General features: G+C 41.4%; 1 protein-coding gene across 3 annotated transcripts in view; it reads left to right on the forward strand.

Annotated features, from left to right (window-relative positions):
- IL1R1 (interleukin 1 receptor type 1) overlaps nt 1-24,792 on the forward strand; it is an 88,580-nt gene that overhangs the window by 55,290 nt on the left and 8,498 nt on the right. For 2 of the 3 annotated variants that reach the window (XM_052648721.1, XM_052648722.1), the window contains exons 4-10: nt 3,059-3,125; nt 11,892-12,126; nt 12,232-12,421; nt 13,298-13,466; nt 16,574-16,639; nt 21,202-21,319; nt 23,643-23,794. In XM_052648721.1, coding sequence (XP_052504681.1) covers nt 3,065-3,125; nt 11,892-12,126; nt 12,232-12,421; nt 13,298-13,466; nt 16,574-16,639; nt 21,202-21,319; nt 23,643-23,794 — 991 coding nt within the window. In that variant the 5' untranslated portion in view covers nt 3,059-3,064. The remainder of the gene's footprint in view (nt 1-3,058; nt 3,126-11,891; nt 12,127-12,231; nt 12,422-13,297; nt 13,467-16,573; nt 16,640-21,201; nt 21,320-23,642; nt 23,795-24,792) is intronic. The other variant, XM_052648723.1, reaches the window with a different exon arrangement.

Genomic DNA, 24,792 nt, shown 5'->3' on the forward strand with positions numbered 1-24,792 from the left:
CTATTTCCTTCTCCAATGCATGAATGAAAAGTGAAAGTGAAGTCGCTCAGTTGTGTCTGACTCCTAGTGACCTCATGGACTGCAGCCTACCAGGCTCCTCCTATTCTCTTACTTTGTCTCACCCTCCCTTCCCCCTTAAATAGAATATTTTCCAGCTAATATTCTAATGATTTCATGTTATTAGAATCTGAGTTTGTGATGTCTTAGTTAAAATATTTTGTGTTTGCAAGTAACATACGGCTAGAGACGTAGAAAATCAGGCAAGTCTCATCTGTAAAACTAGAAGGACAGGTTTTTTTCCAAAGCATGAGATTATATGGTCTGCCCTGGACACTGCTCCCAAGGTTGGGTATAGAGGACAGCTATTTTTTAGTTCATTTTCTCAGTCATTCTATGAGCACTTACCATGGGCTTCTGAATTCCCAGCTCAGCACAGTGCTGGATGCAGTAATAGGGAAGCTGTGGTTCCTGTCCCCGTGGGGCTTCCTGTCCTGGGGTAACAGCAGTGACTTGTGTTATTACATTCATGCTGGTTGCTGTGGGGGCCCAGAGGAGGAAGGAATAGCCAGGCAAGTGTTCTGGGGGCTCCCTGGGGTGGTGGGAGGAGGGTGACCCTGGCTGAGACCGGATGGATTGGGAGGTACCTTGGGAGGTAAAGGGCAGAGTCAAGCCAAGGGCTCTGGGGTTGGAGCACAGGGCAAGGTGAAGGCTGACAGTAGAGGGGCAGGGGGACAGGGAGGTGGAGGCTTGAGTCTGAAGCGCACCAAGGAACTGTGCTCAGGGCTGCGGACTGACTGGGGGGCACTGGGGAGCCAGTGCAGGTGTTTTGACCTGATCATTTGGTAATCCCTGGAGATGGACCGGTTAGTGCTGGCAAGAGCAGCTCTGGGGTGGCAGGCGCCAGGGTCACTGAGCCAGCATCTCGCATTGGGGGTGTGTGTGTGTGCGTGTGCACGCAGTGTGTTTGTGCACGTGTGTGTGTGTGCGTGCACGCAGTATGTCCACGTGTGTGTGCGCATGAGCACACATGGCAGAGTTGTCCCTATCACTGAGGTGGGGAGCAAGGTTGGTGGGGAGAAAACATTTGGCTTGAGGCCTGTGGAATATGAGGAATTCATAGGTTGTTGGATAAATTTGTACATCAGGGGCTTCCCTAGTGACTCAGATGGTAAAGAGTCTGCCTGCAATGCAGGAGATCCAGGTTCAGTCCCTTGGGTCAGGAAGATCCCCTGGAGAAGGATATGGCAACCCACTCCAGGATTCTTGCCTAGGAAATCCCATGGACAGAGGGGCCTGGTGGGCTACAGTCCATGGGGTCGCAGAGTCAGATATGACTGAGTGAATTAACACTTTTCTCACTTTCATAAATTCATTGGAAGCAGGAGATTGGAGTTTGGTGCACATAATTGCAACTCCGCCCCCACCCCCTGCCGCTGCCACAGGAGTACCGAACAGGAACATTCCAAAAGGAAAAGGGGCCATACTGAACATTTCTTGTGGGCTTGAGTAGTTTAGAAAGGTAGGCAAAAGGAGCATTTGCTTTTTACTTTTTCAATTCCAATTGATATTATTTTAGTGATGTTTAATGGATAAAACCCTGGGCATGCTTTCCTTCTGGCATCAGTCAAATGCTTGACCTGATTATGCCCCCTGCCATGGATATGGACAAAATGTTATGAAATTAAAATCACAGCTTACCAGGGGCTTCCCTGGTGGCTCATTCTGTAAAGAATCTGCCTGCAATGCAGGAAACCTGGGTTCTGTCCCTGGGTCGTTGCCCCAGAAATTCCATGGACAGAGGAGCCTAGTGGGCTACAGTCCACAGGGTCGCAAGAGCTGGACACGACTCAGTGGCTAAAGCACCACCAGGACCTCAGTTTAATATATAGCCCAGTGGCTGGTCAATGCCTGTTGTAGCCACAGGACCTCAGTTTAATACATAGCCCAGTAGTGGCTGGTCAATGCCTGTTGTAGCCACAGGACCTCAGTTTAATACATAGCCCAGTAGTGGCTGGTCAATGCCTGTTGTAGCCACAGGACCTCAGTTTAATACATAGCCCAGTGGCTGGTCAATGCCTGTTGTAGCCACAGGACCTCAGTTTAATACATAGCCCAGTAGTGGCTGGTCAATGCCTGTTGTAGCCACAGGACCTCAGTTTAATACATAGCCCAGTAGTGGCTGGTCAATGCCTGTTGTAGCCACAGGACCTCAGTTTAATACATAGCCCAGTAGTGGGTGGTCAATGCCTGTTGTAGCCACAGGACCTCAGTTTAATACATAGCCCAGCAGTGGCTGGTCAATGCCTGTTGTAGCCACAGGACCTCAGTTTAATACATAGCCCAGAGGCCGGTCAATGCCTGTTGTAGCTACTGCTCTGTTGGTGTGGCTTCTCAACTGTGCAGAGGGGCGGTGGAGGTTTTATTTTTTTGTGGTAAGATTAATACATGTTTCTTGTAGGAATTTTAAATTGAAAGCTCTAGCAAGCCCCAGAAAAGGGGAAGACAACCAATCATAAGACCAACCCAATTGTAATATATTATTGTTATTTCTTGTGGTCTTTCTGGTTCATTTCTATGCAGCTGTGCCATTTCATCCAAAGGGTTTAGTGTCATACATTATAAAGGGAAGGTGTGACCTTTAGCAGGATCTGGAAGTTTGGGGCATTGCACATGGGTCCCGACAGTGGCTATGTTCTAGGTGGGGAACAGATCCATATAAGTAGAGGCAAGATGCTTTAATGGTCTAGTGAGTAGTCTACTTGGGGTGCAGCATAGGTTGGATTTGGGGGAAATTTAAATGGAAATGAATGATGGCACAGATGATGGAAGTTTTGTTTATCTGAAATTAAGTGAGCTTGTCCCCAGTTCTGTTAAAAATCTTCATCCTCCTTTTACCCATTTTGCATCACAAAGCATGATCACATAAACGATGTAGGGAGACTAGCCTATCAGTGTGACTTGGGGGTGAGGGTGAAGCTGGGAGGGAGTCCATGTATGTAGCTTTAGAGATTTGGGGGGAATAGTTCCTTTTTAAATTTTTGTTTGTTTGTTTCTCCAGGAGAATATGAAAGTATTACTCAGGCTTCTTTGTTTCATCACTTTACTGATTCCTTCTCTGGAGGCTGGTGAGTATAGCATTTCCTTGTGTTCCTGTCCTCTAAGAAAATCTGTTACGTAGAATACCTGTGGTACCTTCCTGAACAGCATCATTTTTCTTTGCTGTGTCTTTGGATTTCCAGGTCACAGAACTGTATTGCTGGATGCCCTTTCAACATCTTTACTTTTCATTCTCTCATTTGTCCACTGGGAAGCTGAAGCCCAGGGAGGTTAGGAGCCACGGTCATGAGGCTATTTCAGAGCAAGAGCTGTAATCCATACCACCAGAGTCTAGTCCACGTCTCTCCCCACTTTGTTGCTGCTTAAAGAGTATACTCTGGGGCTTCCTGGCTTTCATTTGGAAGAGGTATAAAATGCAGTCTTTATGAACCCACAGCTGACAATTTATTGTCTCCATTTATTCATCTTCACTCTTCCCCTCTCCCTCTCTTACTGCAAATGCATTTAGCCCTACTGTGTGCCGGGCTCTGCTACTGGGGCTACAACCATCAATAATCCAAACAGAAATATCTATCTGCATGGGGTTTACATTCCAGTAATGAACAGAGACAATACCTTAGATAACTAAATATATATTATGTCCTATATTGGTAAGTGTAGAGAGGAAAAAAAAAAAGCAGGAAAAGGAAGGTATAAAGTTTTGGCATTGGGGTGGGCAGAAGGTTACATTTTTTTTTGATAGTGTGGCCAGGAAAGATCTCATCAAGAAGTTGACCTTTGACTTGACCCTGAAGGAGGGGGTGGAGGGAGCTATATAGACCAGGTTGAGGGTGGAGAAATATTCTAGGCAGCCTGTGCCAAGGTCCTAGGCCAGGAGTACTGGCATGCTCCAGGAACTAAAATCTGCTGTGGCTAGAACAGAGTGAAAGGTGAGGGGTATGATTTGAGCGATAGAGATTAGGGGAGGGTTGATTGTGTAGAGAGCTTTATAAGATCCTTTATAAGGATCCTTTATAAGGATCTTGGCTTGTACTCTGAAATGGGAAGACTGTAGGTTTCCAGTTTAAACCTAGAGAGGTGGTTTGTTGTTGTTGTTGTTGTTGTTGTTGCACTCTGTGGCTTGTGGGAACTTAGTTTCCCAACCAAGGATTGAACCCAGGCCCTCTATTGTGAAAGTGTGGAGTCCTAACCACTGGACTGCCAGAAAATTTCTATATTTTACAGGCTCATTCTGGTTCTTATACTGTGAACAGACCATTGGGAGGCAAAGGGAGAAACAGGCCAGTTAGGAGGTGGCTACAGTGGTTCAGGCAAGCTATGAAACTAAGCTATTCAAGGGTGACAAGGAGAACTGAGTTGTCAGAGTCTGGATATACTTTGATGACAGAGCCAAGAGGATTTTCAGATAGAGTGGATGTGGTGTGAGGGACAGAGGGTTTTAGTCTGAGCACATGCACAGTGGAGTTGCCATTATGAGAGGGGGAAGGTCACGTGTTCAGACTGGACATGTTAAGGTTGTTGCTGTTGTTCAGTTGCCAAGTTGTGTCCGACTCTTTGTGACCCCACGGACTGCAGCACGCCAGGCTTCCCTGTTCCTTTACCATCTCCCAGAATTTGCCCAAACTTATGTGCATCGAGTCGGTGATGCCATCCAACCATTTCATTCTCTGCCACCCTCTTCTCTTGCCCTCAGTCTTTCCCAGCATCAGGGTCTTTTCCAGTGAGTTGGCTCTTCACATCATGTGGCCAAAGTATTTATCTTCAGCATCAGCATCAGCCCTTCCAATGAATATTCAGGGTTGGTTTCCTTTAGGACTGACTGTGTTTTATCTCCTTGCTGTCCAAGGGCCTCTTAAGAGTCTTCTCACCACAATAGCTGTCTGTTAGATGTCTACATAGTGATTTGATTAAGCAGTCTGGAGCTAGAGACTGGAGGAATAAAGTTGAAGACCTTGGCAAGCAGCTGGTATTTGAACTCTGAGACTTGATGGGGAGTGAGAAAAGAACAGAGCGTCGGGGAGTGAACTCCGCAGCTCTCCAAGAATGAGTGGGCAGGCTCCCACTCACCAAGAGCCAGTGACAGACTGGCCAGAAATGTAGGAGGAGAGCCAGTGTCCTGGAAGCCAAGTGAAGAGCCTGCTGTTTCAAGGATGAGGATAACACGTGCCCAGTACAATGGATGGCGTCACTGACTCAACGGACATGAATTTGAGTAAACTCCGGGAGACAGTGAAGGACAGAGAGGCCTGGTGTGCTGCAGACCATGGGGTTGCAAAGAGTCAGACAGGACTGAGTGACTGAACAATACAGCAGCAATGCAGATGTGTTGAGTAAGATGATGTTTCAAACTCGTTGATTTAGCAACTTAAAAGTCATAGGTGACTTGGTCAGGAGAGTTTTGGTGGAGCGGTGGGGCAAACCCCAGATAAACAGGAGAGTGTGTTGAGCTGAGTTCTTAAGGCTTATTCTTTTATCACTGTTAATTGTCATTGCTACTGCTATTCCTAGGAGTCCAGTCCTGGCTCAGTGCAGGTACCATGCTGAGCGCCTAGCCACTTTTGTTTCAATACTGTTTTTAAGCAGCTTTAAAGGAGGTCATAATAGACTCATGTTTAAGGTATTCAGTTTGATGTGCTGGCATACATATTCACCCATGAAACCATCACAATCCCAGATAATATTGAAATGAGTGTAAATTGGTTTAGAGAGACTGGACTACTTAACAATATTGAGTCTTCTGATCAAAGAATGAAGTATAGATGTCTTCACTGTCTTTGGTCTCTTAACATTTATTTAAATAAATTTAATCTTTATAAATTTATTTTGCAGTTTTCATTGGATTGGTCTGATGCATCTTTGTCAGATTTATCCTTAATTATTCATATCTATTGAGGCTTTTATAAAGGGTATTTTCAAAAATCCAGTTTCTAATTGTTTTTGATAATATAAACTCATTCCTATTTGCATATTCATATTATATCCCACAACTGAGGAACCCCTCTAGATCTTTTGTAGATTTCTTTGCATATTAAAGATTTCATAGCATATTCTACATAGATAATCACGTCGTGTGCAAATAGACATTTTATTTTCTCCTTCAATCTTAATGCCATTTCTTTTTCTTGCCCTAATACACGAATTAGGTCTTCCAATACAATGTTGAATAAAAGTGGTTAGCGTGGGCATTCTTACCTTCTTGCTAATCTTATATATGATAGCTATAAGTTTTTTATAGCTGTCCTCTATTAGGTTTAGGAAGTTCCCACCTATTTCTAGTTTTGTTTGTTGCTGTTTTTCTTGGATAAGGATCCAACTTTGCATTCCTAGCATGTTATGTACCTCACAATGCACTGTTGGTTTTTAATATACTGTAGGATTCGATTTGCGAAGATGTTTAAAAAATTTTTGCATCTGTATTCTATGATGAAGAATGGTTTGTGGTTTTCCTGTAATGCCTTTGGTTTGGGAATTAGAATAATACTTATTTGACAGAGTGAATTGGGAAGTATTTCTGACTCTTCAATTTTCTGAAAGAGTTTGTGTAAAATTGGTGTTTTCCTTCTATGAATATACCAGTGAAGCCATCTAGGCTTGAAATTTTGTTGTTCTTGTTGTTGGGTTTTTTCCTTAAAAATTTTTTTAAATTGAAATATAGTTGATTTACAATATTCTGAAAGAACTAGCTTTTGATATCTTTGATTTTTCTCTGTTGTTTTTGTTTTTTATTTCATTGATTTTTCTCTTGGAGCCATATCATTTACTATCTTATGCTTACTTAGGTTTTAATTTTTTCTTACTTATTAAATGGAAACTGAAGTTATTAATTTGAGATCTTGTTTCTTACAGAGGACTTTCCTCTAGGTATTTTTTTCCTTTGCATGACACAAGTGTTGATATGTTATATTTTATCATTCAGATCAAAATGCTTTCTAATTTCCTCTTATTTCTTCTTTGATGCATGGGTTATTTAGAATATCTTTTTAAGGTTTTAAACCCATCCGTGAATTCCTAGATATTTTTCTGTTATTGATTTCTAATTTAATTCAGAGAACATACTTTGAACCCTTTTAAGTTTGTTAACTGTTGGGTTATCAACAAGAATATGGTTTATCTTGATACGTTTTCTTATGTGCAATTAAAAAGAATGTGTATTTGGTTGTTGGGTAAGATTTTCTGTAAATACTAATTATGCCAGATTGGTTGATAGTGTGGTTCAAATCTTCTTCTACATCCTTGCTGATTTTCTGTCTAATTGTTCTACTTGTTCTGTCAGTTACTCTGAGTAGTGTTGAAATCTCTTGACTCTAATTGTAGGTTTCTCTATTTCTTTTTGCAGTTCTATCAGATTTTGCTTTATGAATTTTGAAACACTGTCAATAGGTGAATAAATGTCTAAGATTACCATGTACCTCTTGACAAATGACTCCTTTGTCGTAATTAAATGACTTTCTACCCCTGGAAATATGCTTTAGTGTAAAATCTACTTTGATAATAATGTAGTAACCATTCAAATCTTCTTTTAATCAGCATAATATTTCTCTCCCCTCTCCGCTTTTACTTTTAAGGTGTTTTACACTTAAAGTGTGTATATGTGTGGGTTTGTGTGTATGTTAGCATATAGTAGGATCCTTTTTTTTAAAATCACATCTGACTATCTCTGCCTTTCAATTGGGTTACTTATACCACGAAAAAAATATGATTATTAGTATATTTGGGTTTATTTTAGGAGCTTGTGATTTTATTTTCTCCTGGTACTATTATTACTTTGTTATCTTTTCTCTCTCTCTCTCTTTTTTTTTTTTTGCTGCCTTTTGGATAAATTGAGAATTTTCATGATTTATTTTATCTTCTGTGTTGGCTTATAATAACTTTAAAAAAATAGCTGCCCTAGTACTTATGGTATCCATCTTTAACTTACCAGAAATGGCAACCCACTCCAGTTGTCTGGAAAATCCCATGGATGGAGGAGCCTGGTTGGCTAGTGTCCATGGGGTTGCAAAGAGTCGGACACGACTGAGCGACTTCACTTAAGTGACTTTTATATACCTTCAAGTGACTGTACCAGTTCACAAATAATATAACAAACCTAGAATACATCCACTTCTCCCTTTTCAAACTTTGCCCCATTGTTTCCATGCATGTTACGTCTTCAGATGTTATATGTCTCACAATCATTGTTTTTGCTTTAAACATTTAATTATCTTTCAGTACAGTTCAGTTACTCAGTCGTTTCCAACTCTGCGATCCCATGGACTGACTGCAGCATGCCAGGCTTCCCTGTCCATCACCAACTCCTGGAGCCTGCTCAAAGTCATGTCCATCGAGTCGGTGATGCCATCCAACCATCTCATCTTCTGTTGTCCCCTTCTCTTCCTGCCTTCAATCTTTCCCAGCATCAGAGGCTTTTCCAATGAGTCAGTTCTTTGTATCAGGTAACCAAAGTATTGGAGCTTTGGCTTCAGCATCAGTCCTTCCAATGAATATTCAGGATTGATTTCCTTTTGGATTGAAAAGTTTGATTTCCTTGCAGTCCCAGGGACTCTCAAGGGTCTTCTCCAACAGCACAGTTTAAAAGCATCAGTTTTTCACTGCTCAACTTTCTTTATGGTCCATCTCTCCTCACACCCATACGTGACTATTGGAAAAACCATAGCTTTTACTGTATGGATCTTTGTTGGTATAATGTCTCTGCTTTTTAATATGCTGTCTAGGTTTGTTCTAGCTTTTCTTCCAAGGAGCAAGCATCTTTTAATTTCATGGCTGCAGTGACCATCTGCAGTGATTTTGGAGCCCAAGAAAATAAAGTCTGTCACTGTTTCCATTATTTCCCTGTCTGTTTGCCATAAAGTGATCTTTAGTTATCTTTAAAGAGATTTAAATAAAATGAAAAGCTCTTAATGACTACCCATGTAGTAAATGTTTCTGGGGCTATTTATTCCTTTATGTAGATTAATTTTTTTTCATCTGATACTATTTTTTTCTTTCTTTCTAAAGGACCTCCTTACATTTTTTGTCAGTACAAGTGTGCTGGTGATAGTTTATATATATATGTGAAAATAAATATAAAATAGTAATATTTTAAAAGTATGAAAAAGTATTTTGCCTCTATTTCTTTATTTTGCCTCTATTTCTGCCTCTATAATTTATTCAAGCAAGATAATCAGTGAATACAAAAATAATTGAGTGAAAAGTATTTATAGACTATGCACATAATCTCAAAATACCACCTTTCAAATTGCTTATTAATTGAAAAGAGACACTGTACAGTTGAAAGACCTGGAGGATAAAATTTAGCGGGATGATCCAATTTTGCATCACTGAAAATGGAGCATACTGATAATTATGTGTTTTCTGTGATGACAGAATACAGATGAATATTATTAACCAGGTATTACCAATTGCCTGACTTGAATTTTGCAGTGTTGCCTCTATTTCTGAAAGATACTTTCCCTGGATGTAGAGTTCTAGGTAGATGATTTTTTTTTCCTTTTAGTACTTACCTTTATTCTTTTCTCTTTGGCTTGTATTGTTTCTGGTAAGAAGGCTGCATCGTTTTTGTCTTACGTGGTGTGGTTTTCTTCATGTTTCTTTTGCTTGGAGATCATTGTGGCTTTGGGGTCTGTGGGTACGTCATTTTCATAAAATTCTGAAAAATTTCAAGTTTTATTTCTTCGAAGAGTCTTCCTGTTCCAGGGAGACAGGCCCTCTCCTGCCCTTCAGGGATGCATGTTACATGAATTGAGGGATGCTTGGTCCTGTAGCCCTCCAGAACGCGCTCCTCCTCTGGGTGCAGCTGTAATCTCTTTGGTATCCTGCCCTCCGGCCTCCTGGTTTACCTGGATTCCCAGGTCCACCTCCTCAGCTCAAGAAGGAACACTGAGTTTTGCCTCCTTTCTTCCCTACAGTGCCACAGTTTAGAATCCCCCTCTACATGGTACTTTGGGGAAACTTTAGGGTTCCCCTCCTTTTGTGTCCTGACTTTGTGGTATTTCTGTCCTTTGTTCCCTGACATTCAATGTCTTGAACATTGTTGTTTCTTATACTTTGTCCAATTTTTTTAGCTGTTCAGGTGGGAGGGCAAATTACGGTTATTCCATCTTTTTACTGAAACAGCTCTACAGAGGGGATGAGAGAGGTTAAATAACTTGCTCAAGGACACAGGTAGTAAGTGACTAGAAATCTTTCAGACTTCCAGGATAATTCTCCTAACTGTCAGGTTCTTAACTTCTCCTGTATAACACAAAGAAAGGCAATGCCAAAGAATGCTCGAACTGTCACACAATTGCACTCATCTCACACACTAGTAAAGTAGTGCTCAAAATTCTTCAAGCCAGGCTTCAGCAATACGTGAACCATGAAATTCCAGATGTTCAAGCTGGTTTTAGAAAACGCAGAGGACCCAGAGATCAAATTGCCAACATCCGCTGAATCATTGAAAAAGCACTCATCTCACATGCTAGTAAAGTAATGTTCAAAATTCTCCAAACCAGGCTTCAGAAATATGTGAACCATGAACTTCCAGATGTTCAAGCTGGTTTGAGAAAAGGCAGAGGGACCAGAGAGCAAATTGCCAACATCTGCTGGATCATTGAAAAAGCAAGAGAGTTCCAGAAAAACATCTATTTCTGCTTTCTTGACTATGCCAAAGCCTTTGACTGTGTGGATCACAATAAACTGTGGAAAATTCTGAAAGAGATGGGCATACCAGACCATCTGACCTGCTTCTTGAGAAACCTGTATGCAGGTCAGGAAGCACCAGTTAGAACTGGACATGGAACAACAGACTGGTTTCAAATAGGAAAATGAGTCCGTCAAGGCTGTATATTGTCACTCTGCTTATTTAACTTCTATGCAGAGTACATCATGAGAAATGCTGGACTGGAAGAAACACAAGCTGGAATCAAGATTTCCGGGAGAAATATCAATAACCTCAGATATGCAGATGACACCATCCTTATGGCAGAAAGTGAAGAGGAACTAAAAAGCCTCTTGATGAAGGTGAAAGAGGAGAGTGAAAAGGTTGGCTTAAAGCTCAACATTCAGAAAACGAAGATCATGGCATCCTGTCCCATCACTTCATGGGAAATAGATGGGGAAACAGTGAAAACAGTGTCAGACTTTATTTCGGGGGGCTCCAAAATCACTGCAGATGGTGGTTGTAGCCATGAAATTAAAAGACGCTTACTCCTTGGAAGAAAAGTTATGACCAACCTAGACAGCATATTGAAAAGCAGAGACATTACTTGGCCGACTAAGGTCCGTCTAGTCAAGGCTATGGTTTTTCCAGTGGTCATGTATGGATGTGAGAGTTGGACTCTAAAGAAAGCTGAGTGCTGAAGAATTGATGCTTTTGGACTGTGGTGTTGGAGAAGACTCTTGAGAGTTCCTCGGACTACAAGGAGATCCAGCCAGTCTATCCTAAAGGAGATAAGTCCTGGGTGTTCATTGCAAGGAATGATGCTGAAGCTGAAACTCCAGTACTTTGGCCACCTCATGCAAAGAGTTGACTCATTGGAGAAGACCCTGATGCTGGGAGGGATTGGGGGCAGGAGGAGAAGGGGACAACAGAGGATGAGATGGCTGGATGGCATCACTGTCTCGATGGACGTGAGTCTGAGTGAACTCTGGGAGTTGGTGATGGACAGGGAGGCCTGGCGTGCTGCGATTCATGGGGTGGCAAAGAGTCGGACATGACCGAGCGACTGAACTGACTAACACTCTCCTGTATAACACAAATTAATATATTTAATAACTGGTGTTTTTATTTAGATAGTCCATGAAGAAACGTTGACAAATTTCTTACAGAAATGACTTTCCCTTTCTCCTTTTTAAAGATAAATGTGAGGAGCATGAAGAGAAAATTACATTAGTCTCCCCCGCACATGAAGTTGATGCCCGTTCGTGTCCTCTCATCACAAGTGTACACAAAGAGCCTATAACTTGGTATAAAAATGACAGCATGACAGCTGTATCTACAGAAAGAGGATCCAGGATTCATCAGCACAAAGACAAGCTCTGGTTTGTTCCTGCTGAAGTGGAGGATTCAGGAGCTTACTACTGCTCGGTGAGGTAAGCAAGCGATAAGTACGTTACAAACATGTGATGTCTGTTCCTGCAATACTTCAGGACAGAAAAAAAAATTTTTTTTAATGAATCTATTTTGATTTATTTTAGAAATTCAACTTACTGCCTCAAAATTAAAATAGTGGTAGAGTTTGTGCAGCATGAGCCTAACTTGTGTTACAGTGAACGAACTGTGTTTACCCAGAGACTACTGACCGCGGGAGACGGACAGCTTGTATGTCCTTACTTGGATTTTTTAAAAGATGAAAACAATGAGTTCCCCCAAGTACAGTGGTATAAGGTAATTTTCTATTACATATGGCCTTTTACTTCTCTAGCAAATAAAACAGTTTGCTCTCATAGACAATAGGATGAATCCGTAAAGTACTTTTGGCAGATTATTTGCTTTTGAGTGGTGAAACTTCATAGAACATTTAAAAAGTTTTATGATTGTATGTGTTTAATTTGCAGCTTAACTAAAAATTTACTGTCATTTTTGTGTAATAGGGTACAGCTGAGAAAAGTACAGTGGGCACGTAGGATGTTTAAAGATGATAAATTTAGGGTTTTTTAAAGTGACTCTTTGTTACAAAGTATATTATTTCATGTTTTATTATAACTATTAAGTGGTCCTTAGATAACTTTAGTGGTTTCTATAACCGAAAAGTGATCAGCTAGCACTGCATGGCATACATCATATTCTGGTATCTTTGATGTACCTGGCTTGTTGGAGCTTACATGGATAATCATTTTTTAGAGGTCTAAAAATACAAAATAATAATAATACAAAAAGAGTGGAAGTATATCATTACTAAGAAACTGTAGTTAGCATTCTTTCCTCAAACATTTTTTTCTTACAAAGTAGATTTGTCTCCAGTTGTCTTCAAAGTGCAAGACTCATAGGCATAAAAATGTAATATGCTGGGAATATAATTATGACTTTGCCCAAAAAAAAAAGCAAAATTAAAATTTCTGTGCAAGGACCTTTCTATTCACATATACTTGACTGTGTGTTCTAGTCTGTTAGTCATATCTGACTCTTGGCGACCCCACGGACTGTAGCCCACCAGGCTCCTCTGTCCATGGTGTTTCCCAGGCAAGAACATTGGAGTGGGTTGCCCTTACATGAATGTAACTATGGCTAATTGGTTTTCAATACTTCTTTCCCCCTGTCTAGGATTGCAAACCTCTACTTCTTGACAATGTAAACTTTGCTGGAGTAACAAATAAGCTGATCATCACAAATGTGAACACAACACACAGTGGGCACTATATGTGTCTTGCGTCGTACACACACTTGGGAAAGCAGTATCGTGTCACCCGGGCGATAAAGCTGGTTACTCTGGGTGAGTCATAGCTGCAGTCCTGGGAGTTTAAATCCGGGAAGGTCCAGAGACCGTGAGTAATATCACCTTCACTGTCTACAGAGGGACCAAGTCCAAGAGAAGCTTGATGACTTGCTAGAGGTCACCTGGCTTTAGTGTTTGTTGCTATGTGCTACTTAAGTGTTTTCATTCCTGTTTCAGACGCAGTGCTGATTAAACAGACGGGATGAGCTGAGTTTTCCAGCTGAACTAGGAGGCTTGTTTTTGGGCGTGGCTAAAGATGGTTCTCTAGAGGCTTCAGGGACTCCTCTGGCTAGTACTGGGGAAAGGACAGTTCTGAGACCTCTCACCTGGGGAGTCTGGGTGTCTAGCAGTTGTTGATGGACCCTAATGGACCTTGAAATAAGTTACACTTTTTCAAAAACATCTTTTTATTTTGTATTGGAGTATAGCTAATTAACAACATAGCGATAGTCTCAGGTGCATAGCCAAGGGGCTAAGCCACACATATACATGGATCCATTCTTCCCCAAACTCCCCTCCAGGCTGCCACACGACACTGAGCAGACGTTCCTGTGCTATACAGTAGGCCCTGTCAGTTATCCACTTTAAATACAGCAGTGTGTACACGTCCATCCCAAACTCCCTAACTATCCCTTCCCTGCACCCTTCCCCCCTGGTAACCATAAGCTGAAGTCCCCACAGGGCTTCTTTGATTTCCTCAATCTGCATGAGCCACTCTTAAAATCAGTAAATGACTCTTCATAGTTAAAAATTAATCAATCCACAGCATGGTGAGTACTCTGCCAGGGTCAGTGAGGGAAGACCACAGTGGCGACAGCAAGTATCTATTTTATGTATATTGTTGGTTGTCCATTTTAAATAGATCCATTCCCCCACCCTCCCCCTTGGTGACCATAAGTTTGTTCTCTAAGTCTATGAGTCTCTTTCTGTTTTTTAAGTTCCTTTGTATCATTTCCTTTAGTTTGATGGGGGGATGTCATACGATATTTCCCCTTTACCGTCTGACTGAGTTCACTCAGTAGGACAGTCTCTAGGTCCATCCGTGTTGCTGAAAATGGCATTATTTCATTCTTTCTAGTGGTGTGTAATATTCCACTGACTACTTGTATCACAGCTTCTTTATCCATGGAATAAGCTCCACTCTTGTCAGGTCTTTGTTAACCCAGTCACGTAACTTCTCTAAGCCGGTTTCCTTCTCTGTAAGCAGGTTCAAGCTTCCAAGGTTGTTGTGAACTGTGTTGCTGATCAGGCGTGCTCAGCTTATAGTCATGTGCCTGGTGCCCGACAGCTGAAAAATGAATAGGTGCATGCCAGTTTTTCTTGTTAGTTATCCTGAGGCTGCTATCCACCATATTTCATATTAAAAACTATTTTAAAACAAAATAGAACAAATGCACCTTTATAAGTTACCCGGAGATGGGCAGCATGCTCAACCTGTCTCTCAATACTAGGATTTCCTAAGCTTTCAGTAATGTATGAAGAGGGTTATTCCCATGAACTATGGTTACCAGAGGGAAAGAATGGGGGGTAGGGATAGTTAGGGAGTTTGTGAAGGACATGTACACACTGCTATATTTTAAATGGATAACCAGCAAGAACCTACTGCATAGCACAGGGAACTCTGCTCAATGTTACGTGGCAGCCTGGATGGGAGGAGAGTTTGGAGGAGAATGGATACACGTGTATGTATGGCTGAATCCCTTTGCTGTCCACCTGAAACAATCAACATTGTTAATCAGCTTTACTCTGATACGAAATAGAAAGTTAAATTTATCAAGCTGTTTACAAAAAAAAAAGAGTAAAGTTACCCTAACCAGGACTTTGAAAAGTTAAAGCAGTCTCTACTAGTAATTATTCTGGGACAACAGGCCTAATAGGGACTATCCCAGGTAAACCCAGATGATCACTTGTCAGATAGCTGTGTTTTCTCAATTCTACAATTATTTATTTTTTCCATAGGTTAATTGTGTTGTCTCAAAACTGATTCCTTGCCTACATCCTACAAGTATCAGTGACTCCTAAATTTCAGGAGTCCTGAGTCACAACCATCCTTAGCAGCACTTCCCCGGGCATTGTGTATCTCCAGTTTGTGTTTCTTGGGGTACTGCAGCCAGACCAGCAGACCAGATTTGAGGGAAAACAGAATTTTAAGAATTCAAATGGGTTTTAACTACTTTCGGACATCTTTTCTGATCCCTTATGTAGAAATAATATAATCAGGGGTGGGGTTCTATTTTGTTTCTCTTCTAACGGTGGATTTATAAATATTTATTGGGCATTTCCTATCTTCCAGGCACTTTCTAGGTATACATTAGGGAACAAGAGAGATAATATCCTGCGCTGATGGAGCTAACAATTTTTTTAAGTAGCAGAATGAATACTAGGCATTCAAATTTGGAATTTCTAAGGTTTGGTCCCAGATCAACTCTTTAAGCCTATCTTCTTGAGAATAAGTGAAGTTGCTCAGTCGTGTCTGACTCTTTGCGACCCCATGGACGGTAACCTATCAGGCTCCGTGGTCCATGGGATTTTCCAGGCAAGAATACTGGAGTGGGCTGCCATTTCCTTTTCCAGGGGATCTTCCCAACCCAGGGATCGAACCTGGGTCTCCTGCATTACAGACAGACGCTTTATTGTCTGAGCCACTAAAGGACAGATTAATTTCTGGAGATTCTTAGTATTTTTCTGCCTACTTTAATACAGTATGCCGAAATGTGTGGCATTCTTTGATAACTGTGGCTTTCACTCTTGGGTGACTTTCTGGTTAATAAAGCTCCATCCAGGGAAGCCACTTTGTTTTCCCTGATTTGCATGAAGAGATGCACTTGTCCGGAGACCCAGGGCCTGGTGATATTTGTGGTCTTTTCTTTTTGTAGCACCAAACTCTGGGTTCAGAAGGGCCAAGGTGTTATGGTTTTGCTGTGGCCCCTGAGTCAGCCTCCTGCCTTCACAAAAGTCCTGGTCCTCTGTCTCCTGCCATGTATACTTTGGCCCCTAGAGGCAGATGCTGTGTTGTATATATTAGTATTTGGTATATTTTGCCAAGTGTTGTCATCTTTGGAGATTCGAATCTACAAGAGACCTTGTGGGTGTTTTTCTTTCAGAGAAATCCAGAAACACAATACCTGAGATTGTGAGTCCAGCTAATGAGACAATGGAAGTGGTCTTGGGTAAGTGGGCTACAATTAGAATATGCTGAAATCAGTATTTTTTTGAACTAGAGAGTAAGATAAACTGTACCTTTACTGCATACAACCCAAGCTGTTTACTCCATGTATCTAAAGTTAGAAAGTGGCACAGGTTGTGTCTTGTTTCTTTGGATTTTTTGCCTCTTATGGCAAACATCTAGCCACATCTCATTGACTCAGAGTTACTTTTCTATGGACAGTTACTATTCATGAAGACATCAGCCGAAAAACAAGTTCAGGGACTTCCTTGGTGGTGCAGTGATTAAGACTTTGCCTTACGATATAAGGGGTGTGGGTTCAATCCCAGGGAGGGGAGCTAAGATCTCACCTGCCTCGTGGCCAAAGAACCAGAACATAATACAGAAGCAATATTATAACAAATTCAATAAAGACTTTAAAAATGCTCCACATAAAAAAAAAATCTTAAAAAACAAAGACCAAGTTCACTAGGCCTAGGAATAAGAAATGGAATATATTTGGTATAGGAAAGATTTCTTTTCCTGAGAGAGTTAAACTTTTAGGTAGAAGACTAAGACTATAGGCCCAGAAGATAAATTACTCTAGAGGATTATTTTTCCAAGTTAGTGATAGTGTTTTATTTTAAGAATAAAGACGTAATACTATAGGCATTCACATCTAAGCTGTGCAATACAGTAGCAGCTAGGCATGTGTGGTTATGTACATAGCTACACTAAATTTAATTAAATATTAGTGCCTCAGTCAAGGGCTGACTGGCTTAGATGTGACTACGTATTAGACAGCACAACTATAGAACATTTTTGCCAACACTGAAAGTTGTTGGAAACCACTGGTCCCAGCATAAAAAAACAGACTTTTCTTTTGTATCAGAGGATCAAAATTCAGGCTGGCATATAGAATTCTCTTCTGTAATAGTAACTGCATGAAGACAGAGAACACTTGTACAGAGATTAAAAGCTAAAATGTGTGAGCTCTGAATTCTGTACTTGGCCAAGTTGTTCTTCATGTTGGAAGGTAATATACAGACATTCATAGATGTAAACAAAGATATGAAAACTTTAAATATTGGCCAGTAGAATTCAGAGCAGTGTTTTCAACCTTTTATTTCCCCCTTTTTTCTTCCCCTGTAGCACCTAACAGGACATTTTTCCCCAATCCTCTTTACTTTCTCAGATATTTAATGCCCAGATATGTACTCTGGCACTTTAGAGGACTGCAGACCATTGCAACAGATAGGCTTTTCTTGCGCTCCTCACTAAGAAGCACATTTTTCCCTGTTGAGAAGGCATGCTCTCGGAATGTGTACTTAAGAGCTCTCTCTAAAACCTAGATTTGATCTACAGATCTAAAAATAATAACTGCATTCAGTTCAGTCTCTCCTTTGTGTCCAACTCTTTGCGACCCCATGGACTGCAGCATGCCAGGCTTCCCTGTCCATCACCAACTCCTGGAGGTCACTCAAACTCACGTCCATCGAGTTGGTGATGCCATCCAACCATCCCATCCTCTGTCGTACCCTTCTCCTCCTTCCTATATTACATTAGAAATAATTATTTTAATATATCACACTGATCAGAGGCCTGGTCACCATAGCACAAGGTTATGCTATAGTCAGGCTTTTATTTGATAAGATTTCACATTAATTACCAATAAAATGACTTAGAAAAATAGGAACTGAGGGATGCTTTCTGCACTTGATTTGCGACCCCATGGATTGTAGCCTGCCAATCTCGTCTGTCCATGGGATTTCCCAGTCAAGAATACTTGAGTGGGTTGCCATTTCCTTCTCCAGAGGATTTTCCCAACCCAGGGATCAAACCTGTGTGTCCTACTTGGCAGGCAGCTTCTTTACCACTGAGCCACCTAGGAAGCCCTTTACACTTGATAAATAACATTAATTCAAACCAGTCATCCCCAGCATTTTTAATTGTGAAACACTATAGTGTTAAGCCTTATATAGGTCTTGACTTTCTTATTGAAGTCAAGTGAGACTAAGCTGACCACATGAACAGTTAACTGTTACTTGTAACAGTTACTGTAACAATTAACAATTACTTAACTTGTTCCAGAAGTGCCCACTAATGCAAAGATTAAAGAACCAACGCTTGCTGACTGTAGGGGAGAAAAGAACTTTGTTTTCCGATTGTATAATTACATACCTATAAATTTCAAGAGAACTGGGGAGAGTTAGAATAATTATTGTATTAACTGGCCAGATATAAAATTAATATACTATAGTATTAGACTTTAGTAAAAACCAGTAAGTAAACATAACGAGAAAAGAGATCCTATTGCAACAGAGCTGCCTATAAAGTATCTTCGCAAAATCTTTAGAAAATATATTGGATTTATAAGAGAAAAAAGCCATCCAAAAAAAAAAGTCCCCCCAATCTCTGACTTATAAACCTCAAAAAATTGAGGATAACATTTCATAATGAACATGTACAGGCATGTTCATTGGTATATCAATCATAATTAAAAATTAGGAAATTATGTCAGAAGATATTAAGAAGAGGTGGCAAGAATACACAGAAGAACTGTACAAAAAAGATCTTCATGACCTGGATAATCACAATGGTGTGATCACTCATCTAGAGCCAGACATCCTGGAATGTGAAGTCAAGTGGGCCTTAGGAAGCATCACAACAAACAAAGCTAGTGGAGGTGATAGAATTCCAGTTGAGCTGTTTCAAATCCTGAAAGATGCTGCTGTGAAAGTGCTGCACTCAATATGCCAGCAAATTTGGAAAACTCAGCAGTGGCCACAGGACTGGAAAAGGTCAGTTTTCATTCCAATCCCAAAGAAAGGCAATGCCAAAGAATCCTCAAACTACCGCACAATTGCACTCATCTCACACGCTAGTAAAGTAGTGCTCAAAATTCTCCAAGCCAGGCTTCAGCAATACACGAACCAAGAACTTCCTGATGTTCAAGATGGTTTTAGAAAAGGCCGAGGGACCAGAGATCAAATGGTCAACATCTGCTGGATCATGGAAAAAGCAAGAGAGTTCCAGAAAAACATCTATTTCTGCTTTCTTGACTATGCCAAAGCCTTTGACTGTGTGGATCACAATAAACTGTGGAAAATTCTGAAAGAGATGGAAATACCAGACCACCTGACCTGCCTCTTGAGAAATCTGTATGCAGGTCAAGAAGCAACAGAACTGGACATGGAACAACAGACTGGTTCCAAATAGGAAAAGGAGTACGTCAAGGCTGTATATTGTCATTCTGCTTATTTAACTTCTATGCAGAGTGCATCATGAGAAATGCTGGGCTGGAAGAAACACAAGCTGGAATCAAGATTGCTGGGAGAAATATCAATATCCTCAGATATGCAGATGATACCACCCTTATGGCAGAAAGTGAAGAGGAACTAAAAAGCCTCTTGGTGAAAGTGAAAGAGGAGAGTGCAAAAGTTGGCTTAAAGCTCAACATTCAGAAAACGAAGATCATGGCATCCTGTCCCATCACTTCATGGGAAATAGATGGGGAAACAGTGGAAACAGTGTCAGACTTTATTTTTTTGGGCTCCAAAATCACTGCAGATGGTGATTGCAGCCATGAAATTAAAAGACGCTTACTCCTTGGAAGGAAAGTTATGACCAACCTAGATAGCATATTCAAAAATGGAGACATTGCCAACTAAGGTCTGTCTAGTCAAGGCTATGGTTTTTCCAGTGGTCATGTATGGATGTGAGAGTTGGACTGTGAAGAAAGCTGAGCACCAAAGAATTGATGCTTTTGAACTGTGGTGTTGGAGAAGACTCTCGAGAGTCCCTTGGACTGCAAGGAGATCCAACCAGTCCATTCTGAAGGAGATCAGCCCTGGGATTTCTTTGGAAGGAGTGATGCTAAAGCTGAAACTCCAGTACTTTGGCCACCTCATGCGAAGAGCTGACTCATTGGAAAAGACTTTGATGCTGGGAGGGATTGGGGGCAGGAGGAGAGGGGGACGACAGAGGATGAGATGGCTGGATGGCATCACTGATTCGATGGACGTGAGTCTGAGTGAACTCCGGGAGATGGTGATGGACAGGGAGGCCTGGCGTGCTGCAATTCATGGGGTTGCAAAGAGTCGAACATGACTGAGCGACTGAACTGAACTGAAGTGAATAGGAAAGGAGCTTGTCATAATATGTCTGTATGATGGAATACTAAACTGCTTTGAAATAGCCTGTTTTGGAAGGCTGATCATGTGAGCCGAAATTCTCAATAGTCAGAGTAGATAATGCCCCATTTTAAAAGCTGCACAGTGCACAGAAAGGTAAGCAATAAGATACATGAAGTTACTAATCGTGGTGTGAGTCTGAGTGAACTCCGGGAGTTGGTGATGGACAGGGAGGCCTGGCGTGCTGCGATTCCTGGGGTCGCAAAGAGTCGGACACGACTGAGCGACTGAACTGAACTGAACTGAGCTGAATCATGGTCATCTCTCAGTGGTAGATGTAAGAGCAATTTCTTTTCCTTTCTTATACTTTAAAATTTTTACTCAACAGTCACTTGTTAATCTAGACAGACCAGAGTCCATTAATGTTATGATTTAAAAATACATTGCTTTGCAGGATCCTGGCTTCAACTGATCTGCAATGTTACTGGCCGGCTAAGTAACTATGTCTACTGGAAGTGGAATGGGTCAATGATTAGTACATATACTCCTGTGCTGGAGGAAGACTTTATCACGTAAGTATGCCCAGAGTCAGCTGTGCCCTAGACAAACTGTGGTATTCAATTCCAAGGGTAGCAAGGCTTGGCTTCTCTGGTGGCTCACTTGTAAAGAATCCGCCTACAATGGAGAAGATGCAGGTTCAATCCTTGGGTTGAGAAGATTCCCTGAAGGAGGAAGTAGCAACTCACTCCAGTGTTCTTGCAGGGAAATCCCATGGACGGGGCGCCCGGGGGGCTACAGTCCATGGGGTTGTAAAGAGTTGGACATGACTGAGTGCTGGGAGCCAGCGTGAGGAATCCCGCCTATGGCAAAGGTCATGAGGAAGGAAGCCCAACAAAACGCAAACGCGTGATCTGGCTTCAGGGGTTCCCCCTGAGTTCTCCTGAACATCTACCCCCCAAAACCAGAGTCTGCCTGCTTTATTACTGTGCTTTTCACTCTTCTGACATTCTCTGAAAAAAAGTTAATTCAGGGCTTCAGTCTCCTGCATCAGCTCAAACCCCTTTGATGGCTCTCTAACTTGCCTGACAGGTTCCCCAGGACCTTTTGCAGCTTGTGAATTGCTTACAGCCCCCCAAGCGCGAGAGGCACAAAGCTTAAAGCATTTTAAAGATACAGAGCCTTTTCTAAAGAGCTAAAAATTATATTGGTGACAGGTTTTCACTGTTGACTCAATGACTGCTGCCAGGCCTCCATATTCTGTATCTTTTAGGCACCTGGGAGGATATTAATCAATGTAATTGGCATGCAGAAATAAGAATATAGTAGTTTTGATGTTAGCAACACTAGACTTTTGAGTTAATTACTTTTCTCTGTATAAATCACTGTACTCCTTTTACTTGTTATAAACTGTTGTATCTTTGCTATGTAAGAATGTAACTTTATTTAGTGCTTTCTGAGAGTGGCACCAGACTTTGGGAAGAACAACATTTGTAAGACAAATAAGTCTTCTGGATGACAAACCCTTATCAGAAAAGGGCCGTAAAATGTTAATTGGCCTTATGCCCAGAAGATGATGTAAAAACCCAAGACTTATGTATACAACTAGGTATGCAGAGAGGAAGCCTGGTCTCGATAAGAGTCAGGGCTGTTGATGCTGCATAATTTTGTATTATCCATTGATCTCTATGTAAAATCAAGAGTATATAAGGCCTTTCTGGACAATAGAGGTGGGGCCAGTCGCTGGACTGGTTTCCCCCATGTCTCCTCTTTACTCTATTTTCTGGCTGAATTCCCATCTGGGGCATGGAGGGTCGCCACGTCTACTTACTTGCCCCGGCTTCTAAGATCCACGTGAGAGGGAGCCCAAGGTGGGGCACCCCCCGCTATTCAAGAGGACACTGGTGGCCTAACGTAGATGATGCAAGTTTCTTGTCTGGAACTTTATTGGCTTTCCACGTGTACCAAGTTATTCAGCCTCTTTTCTCCACTAAATTTTCCTACTATACTATTTCTTCTTAATTTCTTTTCTATTTCTAAATAAATAAGTTTTTTCCTCACCTACGCCATCTCCCCTTCAAATTCCCTGGATCCACTGGGGCAGGACCCTGGCAACTGAGTAGCTAAATAACAAAGCAAGGGTTAGTACCAAGGATGAGTGGTCATTTTGCTTAGTTTCTGTGACCCTATGGACTGTACCCCACCAGGCTCCTCTGTTCATGGGATTTTCCAGGCAAGAATACTGGAGTGGTTTGCCATTTCCTTCTCCAAGCGGGTCTTTGATTGACCCTTGAGTTTTGCTAAGCTAAGTAGGATTCATAAGATCTTGTACAATACAGGTGAACTACATGTTATTATGGTACCAATTCCAGACCACTTGGAAGGCTTTCTCTTAAATTCAGTCAAAAATTGCAACATTCCAATGATGCAATCGTCGTGAATTTCACTTCATGTCATTTCATTTTTAAAGTAGTTTAGAGAAGACTCATGAAATGTAACCAAGAATTAAAGCATGCCCCTGCTCAAGTCTCTGATGTCTTCCTGTCACTTCTCCAGGGAGAAACTCCCAGCCCTTAGCATCACCTGGGAACCTTGCCCACCTGTCTCGATCTACTCTTATTTCATATATTCCCTGTGTCCCATGGAGCCCAGAATGCCTGTATCCCCATTTTTCTTTTTGGAAGCTGGTCATTTTGATTTGATTTCTCTCTGCTAGTAAGTGGTCCTAGAGCTATCAAATATCAGATCAGTGTGCTGCTTACAGCCTTATTCTTACACCTGTGCTTTAGGCTGGTGATTCTTACTGCTGCAGTTTATGCGACAAAGAGATAAACCAGGTAATTGTATTGTTTCTATAGTTGATGCCATCTTTACAATTTTACTTACTCTTTTGAACAGAGTGGAGAATCCTGTAAACAGAAGAAGGAGTACAGTCCTTGCACGGCTTAATATTTCGGCAGTGGAAAGTAAATTTTTCCTGCATCCATTTACCTGTTTAGCCAAGAATACAGAAGGAGTAAGCACAGCATATATACAACTGATACATCCAGGTAAACAAGAGAGTCGTTTATTTGAAATGCAGTTTTGTTTTCCCATGGTAAGATACCATGACCTTGAGGTTTGCCATGCCATTTCCTCTGCCCACAATGCTCTTAGATTCCTTTTAACCTGGGGACTTCCATTCACTTTACTTCTCAGGTGAACTGTATCTTCTGTGAAGTTTTTTTGTCCTACTTTCCATCTCTTAACGCATCTCTCTGCCCCAAAAGATAAGGCGTTAGGGCCTCAGCTATGTATTTCCATATCTATCTTACTTAGTTTTCTTTACATGATTGTAAGTTCTACGATAATGCAGACAATTGCTAATCATTCTATTTCCAGAGCTAGTTAGCAACTTAAGTCTGATCATCAGTTTAGTTCAGTTGCTCAGTCGTGTCCGACTCTTTGTGACCCCAAGGACTGCAGCATGCGAGGCTTCCCTGTCCATCACCAACTCCTGGAGCTTACTCAAACTCATGTCCATAGAGTCAGTGATGCTGTGCAACCATCTCATCTTCTATTGTCCCCTTCTCCTCCTGCGTTCAATCTTTCCCAGCATCAAGGTCTTTTCCAGTGTGTCAGTTCTTCATATCAGGTGGCCAAAGTATCAGTTTCAGCTTTAGCATCAGTCCTTCCAATGAGTGCTCAGGACTTATTTCCTCTGGGATGGATTGGTTGAATCTCCTTGTAGTCCAAGGGACTCTCAAGGGTCTTCTCCAACACCACAGTTCAAAAGCATCAATTCTTTGGTGCTCAGCTTTCTTTATGGTCCAACTCTCACATCCATACATGACTACTGGAAAAACCATAGCTTTGACTAGATGGACCTTTGTTGGCAAAGAAATGTCTCTGTGTTTTAATATGCTGTCTAGGTTGGCCATAACTTTCCTTCCAATGAGTGTCTTTTAATTTCATGCCTCCAGTTACCATCTGTAGTGATTTTGGAGCCCCCCAAAAATAAAGTCTCTCACTGTTTCCATTTTTTCCCCATCTATTTGCCAGGAAGTAA

This window comes from Budorcas taxicolor, chromosome 11 (genome assembly GCF_023091745.1).
Source record: "Budorcas taxicolor isolate Tak-1 chromosome 11, Takin1.1, whole genome shotgun sequence".
Lineage (NCBI taxonomy): Eukaryota > Metazoa > Chordata > Mammalia > Artiodactyla > Bovidae > Budorcas > Budorcas taxicolor.